Raw genomic sequence first — 12,122 nt, forward strand, 5'->3', positions numbered from 1 at the left:
CTCTCTCTCTCTCTCTCTCTCTCTCCCTCTCACTCTCTTTTCACTCTCCCTCTCTTTTCTCTCTCATTCTCCCTCTCTTTTCTCTCTCTCCCTCTCGATCTCTCGCTCTCTCTCTCCCTCTTGTTCTCTCTCTCCCTCTCTCTCCCTCTCACTCTCTTTTCACTCTCCCTCTCTTTTCTCTCTCTCCCTCTCGATCTATCGCTCTCTCTAACACTTGCTATTTATCTATCTCTCTTGTTCTCTCTCTCTCCCTCTCACTCTTCTCTTCTCTCTCTCTCTCTCTCTCTCTCTCTCTTACTCTCTCATATCTCTCTCTCCCTCTCCCTCTCTTTTCTCTCCCTCAATATCTCTCTTCCTATCTTTCTCTAACTCAAAGTCACAATCAACAAAATTGATCTACCCTAAACTAAAATAACACTTAATAAAAAAAAATTTAGATCTAACAAAATGATTACAACATTACATCTTTCCTTACTACCTAAATCATCTAAAATATCTCTAACACTTGCAAATGTGTAGTGAGAACAAATAATCAAAGAAAAACCATAAAAAATAACCTTAAAATAGAAATCGGACGGTTTGGGGTCGGATTAGGTCGGCGGTCGGACGTCGGAGTTTAACCGTCGGCGGTCAGAGAAGCTTCATCGGCGGCGACAAACGGAAGTCGATCGGAATGGATCGGATTGGGGTCGGCGGTCGGAGTAGATTCGTCGGCGGCGGTCGGACGAGCGGAGGCGAGCGTAGGCGACGACAGAGCGACTGAGAGAGAGAAGGAAAGAGTAAAAATGAAATGCGAGGCGCGGGTCTGGTCGTATTAGGGCTTCTACCGGCGGCTTTCCGGCGGTCTGGACCGCCGGTAAAAAAATCACTTCTCAACGGCGGTCCAAGCCGCCGATAAACCGCCGGTCCATATTGATGTCCGGCGGTTTAACGTCGGTTTAGGGTCCGCCGCTAGTACCGGCGGCTTAACGTAGCGAAATCATCGGTTAGGCCGCCGTTAAAAGCTGGCGGTCACACCGCCGGCTATGCCGCTGGTAACACCGGCGGTCCATGAACCGCCGGTTAGAACCGCCGGTAATGGGCATTTTTCCTGTAGTGTTTGTTAAGCGCGAGATAGAATTCGAAATATTTGTCTTTGATTTCAATTTCAATGAGTATATAACAAGATATAGACAAAAATATATTTCTTCTCAAGTATTACGATGTTTTCACTATGTAATATTTTGTAAATAATATAGTACTTTATTCTAATAGTTTGACTATTTTTTCACTGGTTATTTTTCTTCGTATTATTTCTATGCGTATTGAATAAATTAAGGAATTTCTGATATTTATGATAGTTCTCTAGATGATAGAGGAAGTGTTTCACCTTTTGACAAATTTGATTTTATAAAGTCAAGGATCAAGTTGGATGATTTATTGGTTCAACGATTGACCATTTCAACATGAAGTAGCTATGTAAGAGTGAATATCTAAGACAAATTTGAACCAAAGTACAAATCACCTTGTGCTTTATTCAACAATCTATACAAAATATTTCTTTCTTCAGACTCGATAATACTATTACCTTACTTATCTAAGGAACTATGATGGTTAGAGCTTATAAAAATCATCCTATATGTGTACTCTAAAATTTCTTGCATCTCATCAACCTCTTCGCGTGTTGTTAAGATCATTCACATCTCTTATGCTAAAATCTACATCATTATCAACTTAGCAAGTTTCCTGATGACCTATCTATTTGATGTATGAAGTTTGCATACCATTATTAGCAAATGACACTCTACGATATCATTAGTCTTAAGAAAACAAAAGCATGGTAATGACATGGAGACTAATGCTTAGTTTGGGACGGCTTTCTTACTGCTTCTTTAAACAACTTTTAATACAAAAATTAATATTTTTATATTATAAAGTTTCTTTAAGAAGCAGTAAAAAAATTGTCCCTAACGAACCTAAATCTTCTCCTTGTGAGGTTTAATTTTACAAGTAAATTTAACAAATTTATTAACAACATTTTTGCACTGATGTAAAAGTCTATCTTTAAGATTATCTAAATTTTATTCATTGCTTTACCCTAAAACTTGTAATAATTTCATGTAAATTTTCTATACTTCATATAATTTAGAAATTTAAGCTGAAATATTTCTAAATATAAAAATGAGTATCTTAAATATAAGCTGAAATATTTGTCATCAAATCTGAAATTATTTTAAAATAAACTTTAATCCTAAATAATTTAATTATAAATCTAAATTTATGTAAAAAGATAATCAATTCTATTTTAAATTAAAATAAATATGAAATTCTTAATTTATAAAACATAATTGTGATGAACTCTAAAATAATCATGAAGAATTACACGAAAGTAATATATACGGGTGTGAAAATGTGTCAACGGGTTTGAGTCTGATCTAAAATTGACCTGACTCGAATCTGACCTATTTAATTAACAGGTGAAAAAGCGAAACCAAACTCAACCCACTAGCGAGTCAAACCTTACCCAATACCCTATGTCAATTAAAAAAATAATTTTCTTAACTTGTTAACCATAGATTCTAGGTTAATGGATAAAAATGAGAAAATTATACCAACAAATAAGAGAACTTAAGAAAGCAAATATTAAATGGGTCTACTTCGGATAAAAATTGGGTTGACAGGTCAACTCGAATCAGATCGGTTTAATAAACGCGTCGAAATGCATACTCGAATCTAACCCCTTTATTAAACGAGTTAACCCGAAACTTAAATTTTTTTGGATCGAGTTTGCTGGTCGAGTCATTTATTGACACCCCTACTGCTATGCTCTAAATTAGGTGGATATGATAGATTAAAAAAATGACCTTTTAAAATTCTCCTCAAGTAATTATAAGAAATTCATTACACTCTTTAAACTTTCATTAAAAATGCAAGATTGGTTTAAATATGTGGCAATAGGATATTTATTAATGCAAACATCTTTGAGCCCCATATAAATTGATTGATTCATGATTCGTCTGATCTGGTCCCCAAAACTACCCTTTCTGCAGTGATCTTCTTTTTTTTTTTTGGGGAATTTTGGGGCATCAGCCCGTATATTGAATCACTAAAAACCGATTACAAAAAGAACTAGGTCCCAAACAGAGAGGGAACCACCCAAACAAGCCCAAAAAATTACCAAAATAATGAGGAAAAGACAAAAATAAACCGGACTCAGGCTTAACAGAACTAACAAACAAAGCAAAATGCTTTAACAAAAAATTCGCATCCATCGAGAACCCACTCTTCCCTGGTTGCCTGCAGGGATCAGAGGAAGAAAGCAGCCGCAAAACCTGAAGCCATCCAGATAGGGGGAGAAACCCCCATGGTTGCTAATCAAAATGACCTCCTGAGCACCACACAGGCCATCCAAGGGAAGAGACCAGTGAAGCCAAATGTCGTTAGTTCTACTCATCATCGTCCGGTTGTGAGGATAAAGCATCCCCACCAAAAAACTTCCCAGCAGGCAGCGAGAAAATGTAGACCATAAGCACCAGGCTTTAAAGCACCTCAAAGAAAGCAGGAAAAGAATCCTTAAGCTCCTCCACCATTTTACAGTTTTCAGTTTTAGCTTTAATAGCATGAATAATCTTTCTCAAGCAGTCATTCCCAGAAGAAGCATGTTCCCCATATCTGCGCTCATTACGTTCCCTCCAAAGAAAATACAAAAAGCAGTTAATCACAAAATAGCAAAAGTTCTTCTCAAAAGCTTTCCAATTCTCAACCCCATTAACAAACTGAAAAACATGCTGCAAATTGGGGTGCAGTAAGAAGTTGTTAAGGGAGGGAAGAAGAGTGGATATCACAAAAAAGGAAAAATTCCACTGAAAGAAGCAGTGCGCAATGGATTCATCTTCATTTCTGCATAAAGGGCAAACTGAAGGTAAGATAATGTTTCTCTTTGCCAACACATCAGCCGTTTTAAGACCTCCCAGCATAGCTAGCCAAGTGAAGGGAGCATATTTTAAAGCATAGTGGGAATGCCAGACAAACTTAAACCAAGGGACAGTATTTAAATCAGAATAAAATTCCATGAGAAAAACCTTAAAGGATGGCATGTTCGTCCCATTCCAAGAAACCTAAGGGTGAGGGTGCACCAAAATGGGGATGGAAGTAATATAAGTGTAAACAGATGGATCCAGTTGGGAAGGAAGGGACCCACTGCCATCAACAATGAAATCACTGACCACCCCATTCAACAAAGAGAACAGAGCAGTAGCAAGAACAGTATTTCCATGACACCACGTATCCCACAGCATAGAAAGTGTACAGTTTTCGTTAATCACGTGAAACTTCAGCTTATCCTTGATTTTAATAGCAATATCATCAATACCCTTCCAGAATTTAGAAGCTTTAGGCATAAAAGAATTCCAAGGTGAGGAGAATTTATTCCTAAACCAAGCAGCCACCAAAGAAGGTGAATTATAGTACCTCCACAGGAAAGAGCAACCAAAAGCAAAAGCCAAAGCATCTAAGGAAGGCAAACCGAGTCCACCATAGCATTTAGGGAGGCAGGTCTTAGTCCAAGCTATCAGATGAAGCTTTTTCCCCGAATGAGTCCCATGAAATAAAAATTTAGAGCAAAGTTTCTCAATATGCTTGCAAATCCCTTTAGGTATAACAGCTCCCCTAATCCAGTACGCGATGGTATTGACAATTGTGAATTTGAGGAACTAAATTCTACCTGCAAAAGACAAGAATTTAACTTTCCAACCAGCAAGTAGAGTAGAAAGCCTACTCAGAAGTGGTTGGAAGTGAGAAGTTTTAAGTTTTTTGGTGGAAATCAGAATGCCAAGATAAGTAAGGGTATTCTCCGTTTGGATAAAGCCCAGACGGGCAGTGATAACATTGGCCAAAGGGTTGTTGTGAGAAAACATAATATGACATTTGGCATTGTTCACAACCAACCCAGAGTGCATAGCAAAAGAAGAGAGAACAATCTGCAAAGAGTTAGCATTCTGAATGGAGGCCTCTCCAAAAACTAAAATGTCATCTGCATAAAGCAGATGAGTGATCATGAGGTTGTTGGAAGATATGCCTTTAAAATTGTTAGCAGTAAGGCCACAAGAGAAAGCATCCATCACAACAGAGAAGAGAAGGGGGGATAAGGGACAGCCCTGTCTAAGACCAGAGGAGGAAGAGAAGAAACCCTCCAACCCCCCATTGATAGAAACAAAAAAATATACATCCTCAATGCACCCCTTGATCCAGACCACGAACTGAGGAGGAAACCCTTTTTCTAAAAGCCTGTTTAGCAGAAATGTCCGGGAAACCGTGTCAAACGCTTTCCGAATATCCAATTTAGCACAAAGCAACTTCTCCCCCCCATTACAAGTAAAATCTCTGAGAATTTCAGAGGCAAACACCACATTATCAGTAGACATTCTATCTTTAATGAAGCCAGCTTGGCTAAAGTTAATAATAAAGGGCATAACCTCCCTCATTATATTAGAAATTATCTTAGCGATAATTTTATAAAAAATGTTGCAAAGGGAAATTGGCCGGTAGTCCAAAATGTTAGAGGCATGAGAGCCCTTAGGAATCAGGACAATATCTGTGGCCTTGGCACATCTCGGGAGAGACCCAGTAGAAAAAAATTGCTTCACAGCTTTACAAACATGAATTCCAATAATTTCCCAAGTTTCTTTATATAATTCAAAAGTGAAACCATCGAGTCCAGGAGCTTTAGAAGAGGAACCAGCAAATACCACATCATGAATCTCCAAATCAGTGACCGGGATAATGAGAGAGCTAACCAGGTTTGGGGGGATAGTAGACCCAATGGGGATAGGATCAAGCATGGAGGGAGAGGGCTGGGAAGGTAATGTGGTATTGTAAAGTTTTTGAAAAAAACCCACAGCAGCATTCGCAATGCTCGTAGGAGTAGAGAACTGCCCTTCCTCAGTGACAAGCTCCTTAATACAGCAATATGATTTTTTAGCTTTAATACGGGCATAAAGAAAGCCTAAATCATCCTCCCCCTTGGACAGCCAGCTGGCTTTAGCTCGTTGAATAACCCAAGAACCCTAGGCCTTATGAAGAGAGGTTAATTCCTTGTTGATAGAATGCAGGGTAGCATTAAGATTTGGGTCAAGGGGAGCCTGTTGAACCTGTTCAAGACAATTTTATTGAGAGGCAGTAAGATCCAAAATTCTACTAGCCAAAAAGGAAGCATTAGACCATTTATTCTTTTTAAGAAAATCCTTGAAATGATGGAGCTTAGCATAAAGAGCAGAAATCAGGCTCCCATAATTTGGAGCAGCAAAGACAGAAATGAGCCCATCCCAAAAACCATCCAGTTTAAGCAAATAATTTTTAAATTGAAATTTGGTATACACACTGGAGCAGTTGCCAGGGAGAAGAACCAGTGGGGAGTGGTCAGAGCACGCAGGAGAATCCACTTTGTAATAAGAGTTAGGGAAACAATCCAACCACTGAGAGTTAGCAAGAACTCTATCTAATTTGATATGTATAGGATCATCAATCCTTTGGTTGTGCCAGGTGAAGAATAAGCTAGAAGAGGGGAGGTCAAGAACAGCCGACCAAAAAATCCATGAGTTCATTTCCTGCATTTGACTGTGAAGAAGTGGCCTCCCCCCCGATTTCTCCTCAACAAATCTACAACAGTTAAAGTCCCCAAGGATGGCCCAAGGGGAAGAAATAGTGGGGGCGATACTAGCCAATTGATGCCAAAGGGAAGCTCTTTCAGAAGCCGAGTTAGCAGCGTAAATCACAGAAAGCGTGAGAGAAGGCATATTGGTAGAATGGACAGTACCATGAATCATTTGAGAGGTGGTAATAGAAGGACATAAAGAGATACTTTGAGTGTTCCATTTGATCCAGATACATCCCGGGGCAGAACAGTTGAAGTTGTTAACACTAGATTCATTCGCAAAGATCTTGTGTGTATTAATAAATCAGGGGTCATAAGCAGAAGTAGGGGGGATCTTAGCCTCCAGGATACACAGCATTTCCAGGTGGTACGACGATACCATTTTCCGACAAGCCAGAACTCTATCAGGGGAATTAAACCCCCTGACGTTCCAGCACCCAATAGGGCAATGGGTCATTTTTGGTTTGAGTTGGAAGAGCGGGTCTTCTTTGCGCTCTTTCCCTTAGAATCCTTAGGCAATTGGGGCTGTTTAGACGCAGGTGGTTGTTTGGGTGGGATAATATCCAGTTGTGCTGGTTGGACTATAGAATTGGGGGGCTCATCCTCATGGGGATCCTCTGGTTGTAAAAGAGCAAACCTGTTAGGGGAGGAAATGGGCGGATTTTTTGGCAGGGCAACAGGGCCAATGTTTGGTGAATAGGGGGGATTGTCCCCAGGAGGAGTTGCTATTTCAGTGACCATAGGAAAATTGTCAGAAGATGAAACTTCTTCACTCGGGGAATTCAAATTAGGAATAGGAACCAGGGTAGGTGGAATAAGGGGTGCAACAAGGGGTGCTGGCAAAGCCGAGGAAGGGATGGGAAGGATAGGAGGGGAGATGATGGCTTGCTGAACAGGAATGGTGGAATTGGGGATAGTGGGAACTGGGGCAGTGGTGTTAGGGGGGACCAAAGTGGAGGTGGAGGGGGGAGGGGGTAGAGGAGGCCTGTGAGGAGGTGGAGGTCTGGTGGAGCGAGCCCGGGAAGAGCTCCTTCCACGGGTAGGGTGAGGTTTGGGCTGTGGATTAATGTGGCAAAGGGAGGAAGGATGAACAATAGAACCATAACCAGAACAGGATGTCGGCTTCCAGTCATACAACACTTTGAGATTAACGTCATCACCATCTAGGGAAATTGGAATCTCATCAGGGAGGGCAGAAGTGTTCGAAACCATAACACAGACTCTGGCATAAGTGAGACGAGTTTTCCTTGCAGTTAAAGCGTCAACTGCAAGGGGGTGCCCAACAAAACTAGCAATTTTTGAAATGCCTAAAGGATTCCAAACCGCAAGAGGCAAATCCACAATTTTAATCCACAAGGGGATAGAAGAAACCTCATCTCGAGTTGGCTTGAACTTCGGGGTCCACTTCTGCATGATGAACGGCCGACCAAAGAAGAACCAGGGGCCGCCCGACCAAGCCACCTTATAATCTTCAGGCGAGGAAAACTTAAATAAGAAGAAGTCGTCGTCAAGGGAAAGCAGGTCGACGTTTCCCTTGGGGTCCCAAGCATGCTTCACGGCGTTGAGAAGACTCAGATAAGTCGGGCGCGGGCCAATAGAGTAACCGACAAAAGAGGAGTTCCAGTCAGGAAGCCCTAAGGCAAGATCAGCCGCAGAGAAAGGGATTTTCCCCACCGGAGGAACAAACGAGAGGGAGAAGCTTTCGGCCACCGGGTCACCTTTGTTGAGGTTTAAGGAGAAAGTTAACCCAGCCGGGTTATGGAGAGCTTGAGCATGAGGTGACGAGACGGCCTCAGGGAGAGGGGGAAAATCCGCAAGGAAGGAGGAAGGATCCATCAGGTGGAGGTAGGGGAGGGGGAAAACCCTCCCCACACGGTGGCGGGAAGAACGGAGGTGGCGAGAAAAGGAAGCTAGAGCAAAAACCCTAGCAGAGCTCCCCGCATTCTTTTTGATTTTACACAACCTTTTTCCTTAGAAAATATGGTGCGAAGAAGTGATCTTCTTTCTCTTTCTAATAATCCAATTTCTTGCATTATGACTATATCATTATTTATTAAATATGATAGTACCAGTTTACCTTTGTTGCGTCTTTTTGATTTTACACAAAACCTTTTTCCTTAAAAAATATGGTGCGAAGAAGTGATCTTCTTTCTCTTTCTAATAATCCAATTTCTTGCATTATGACTATATCATTATTTATTAATCATGATAGTACCAGCTTACCTTTATAAAAAATAATAAATGAGAATAATCTCAATAGTAGAATACATAAAATAATAATATTTACTATAAAAATAATATAGATCTGATACTGTGCAAAGATTATCATTACTAAAAACCAAAAGTTCATCAGACCGACAAGATCGAAAGCAAATCTTCACCTTTTCAATTTCCATTATCTTCACATGGAATCACATCAACGTACACCAAACCATCAACAATTTAAAAATTGAAGATCCATAAAATCCATTCATCCACTTGCCTAAAAAAAAAAACCAGAAGAACAATTGCAAGCAACTCACAGTACAATTTGTCTCTTCGGTAATCTACTAAACAGCACTCATCACCTTTTCCATGAAGACGAAGGTATCAGATTCGCCAAGCTTACTGTTAATCTTCTTGCGAAGCTCGGAATCCTCGGGCTCCTCCACGTCAATGGATTCATACTCCAGCTCCTTCTCATACCTCTTGCTCAAATAGAGGTAAAAGAGGAATGAGAAGACGACGGCGGCGGAGAAAACCCAGCTGAATTCGAGGTTGGCCAGAGACTTGGCGCGGTAGAGGGCCTCGTCGCTCCGGCAGCGGACGACGAAATGGCCGTCCTCGTCATGCATGTAGCAGCCCTTGGGGATGAACGCTGGCGTCCAAAGAGCGTAGCCCAGGAAGATGAACCAGATCCCCTGCTTAATCACCACATAATTAGCTACTCAAAGGAAACAGCAATATTGCTTTATCACCATAGATTAGTCAGAAAAATTTTATAATTATATGAATATTAAAGCTAATGATTTGATTTATTATTATTCTTTTACGCATCTCACCTTGGTATGTTGGTATAGAGCTCTGGCTATTAACTAAGATTTCGATTGGGATGACTTTTTTATTGTTTCTTGAAGCAGCTTTTTAGAACAAAATTTTTAATTTTGTAAATAAGAAATTGCTTCAAGAAGCAATAAAAAAGCCGTTCCAAGCGAAGCTTAAGAGGTTGAGTCTTACGTATGTGATGTGTGCATGAATTTGACTTAGGCTTCGTTTGTGACGGCTTTTTTGTTGCTTTCTAAAACAGAGTTTTAGTACAAATTTTTTTATTTTTGTACTAAAACTCCGTTTTAGAAAGCAATGAAAAAATCGTCCCAAACGAAGCCTTAATTGATCCAAATGTCCTTAAAGAAAAAGCTATTGATTTTTTTGCAGAGACTGCTAAATTCTTTTATATTTATATAATATTTTAATATTTTAATACTCATATTGATTAAAAAAATATTAAAAAACTATAATGGGCTAAATTACAGCAGTGGCCCTGCAGCCTGCTCCAAAACAAACAAAAAAAAAAGAATCCTTCGTCTTTTATAAATTTAGTGACAAACTAAAAGTCACTGCAAGATTTGTTTTTAGGCCGACACGGAAAAAGTAGCGATCTTAAATTTTAAAATTTAAATTTTGTCAGAAATTTTTTATTTTTTTTTTCATTTTTTTCCTTGTGAATGTTTAAGCGCACCATAAATTTCGTTTTTCGTGAAATTAGTGCAGCATAAAATCAATATATCAGAGGATTATAAATTTTTTTCATTTTACTATTTATATATATAGCTAATAAATTAAATTTATAAATCAAATTAACACGTTAATTTTCTTACAATAAAACAACTTGATGAATTCTTTTTTTTAATAAGCGGCATCCAATTTTATTTTTTAACAATTATTTTGGCAATCATAAATCACATGAAATATAAAGTAATATATTTCGTCACTTATATTTTATTTGGAATAGATTTTCCTGCTGTTTTCTAAAACAGCTTTCAAATAAGGCTGCTTTAAAAAGCTAGAATAAAGCCATCCTAAACGAGAACTTTAATTAGGTCAGGACAGCTGCCTTAGCTCTACATCCGGATGCCAATAAAATGTCGCCATGTGCTCTTACTCTTTACCGCGCGGCCTGACGACCCGACCCGGACCGAAACTCGGTATTGCTATGTTTGTGTATTGCTAGGTATTGCTTTGTAATAACGAGAAATATCGCTTTTTCAAGACCAATACCGAGCAATACCTAGCAAAACCGGGGTATTGCTCGGTATTGCTAGGTATTGGTCTTGATAGAATGGTATTTCTCGTTACCGAACAATACCGAGCAATACCCTGATATGCACAAATCAGCAAATACATAGCAATACCGGGTTCTGGTTCGGGTCAGGTCGTCGGGCCGCGCGGTATTTTATTGACGATATTTTATTGACCTCCGGATGTAGAACTACGTCAAGTGTCCTGACCACATAAAAGTTCCCTAAACGAAGCCTTAATAATTTTGTTCACAATTGTACCTGCAAGGTAATGCTGGCGGAACGAACGAACGCGATCGCAAAATTGCAGGGGTGGCTAATGCCCAACAAAGACGTGGCGAAGGAGACGGCAATGACGATCCGAAGAAGCCAATGATATTGTCCCTCCAGCCCCGCATGATCAGTGGAGTGGAGGTAAAACAGTAAAAATTCTTGGCCAAAGGCCGCGGTGGTTGCAATAAGAGTGAGCGGTTGCGCAGCGGCTGGGCGGGCGGCGCGATCTAAAGCTCTGGCCAAGACGGCGTAGATGACGAAAGAAAGGGAGATTGAAGAGTGCTCGAAGTTGTGCAGGTGGTTGGTAGGGATGGTGAAGTCGACGTCGAGAGGTTGGTGGCGCGAGGGGCCGATGAAAAGTTCCATGGCTATGGAAGTGCAGCCACCCATGGCGATGAGGACGAGCTCGAGGTGGCGGAACTTCGGGAATGGGAACCAAGAGTGAGAACGAAAGGTGTTGGGGTGGTAGGAGAAGAGCTTGATATTGTTGTAGAGGTGCCATAATCCAATGATGAGGAAGCCAAATCCGGGAGCTACGTGACCTATTTTACTTCCCATATCAGAGTTAATTAGAGATGGAGAAAGAGATCTTGAGATAAGGAAGGTGGGGGAGGTGGATTTTTATAAAGAGGAAGAGAAGGTTTGGAGAGTTTTTTATAATATTTATATTATCTATAAGATGAGAGAATAAGCATCAGCCACTGGAATATGAGAATGAGAATCAAAGTGAAGAAGATGAGTTTCGTCATCATAAAAAAAAATATTTAAAATAAACTTTAGAGAGTATAGATTTGTAATAATAAATAAATGTTGACACGATAATCTCTCTCCTATATTAGAGGAGCAATATTAAAGAATATAGACGCTTTTTGGATATAAAAATGGATTGATTGTAGACTTAGCCATCGTATCACTCTCATGAATTTTGGAGGCATGTGTTG

The 12,122-nt window shown here is 40.0% G+C and overlaps 1 protein-coding gene across 1 annotated transcript; it reads right to left on the reverse strand.

Moving 5' to 3' along the window:
• Positions 1 to 8,970: 8,970 nt before the first annotated feature.
• LOC110095896 (transmembrane protein 45B-like) lies at positions 8,971 to 11,794 on the reverse strand. Its single transcript, XM_020821595.2, has 2 exons — positions 11,170 to 11,794; positions 8,971 to 9,531 (listed from the first exon to the last, which is right to left on the reverse strand). Exons 1-2 carry the CDS (start codon positions 11,737 to 11,739, stop codon positions 9,181 to 9,183), a joined length of 921 nt encoding a protein of 306 aa, XP_020677254.1. The 5' UTR covers positions 11,740 to 11,794; the 3' UTR covers positions 8,971 to 9,180.
• Between the last annotated feature and the right edge of the window lie 328 nt (positions 11,795 to 12,122).

The sequence above is a fragment of the Dendrobium catenatum genome, unplaced genomic scaffold, assembly GCF_001605985.2.
Source record: "Dendrobium catenatum unplaced genomic scaffold, ASM160598v2 original_scaffold_96420, whole genome shotgun sequence".
Taxonomy (NCBI): Eukaryota; Viridiplantae; Streptophyta; class Magnoliopsida; order Asparagales; family Orchidaceae; genus Dendrobium; species Dendrobium catenatum.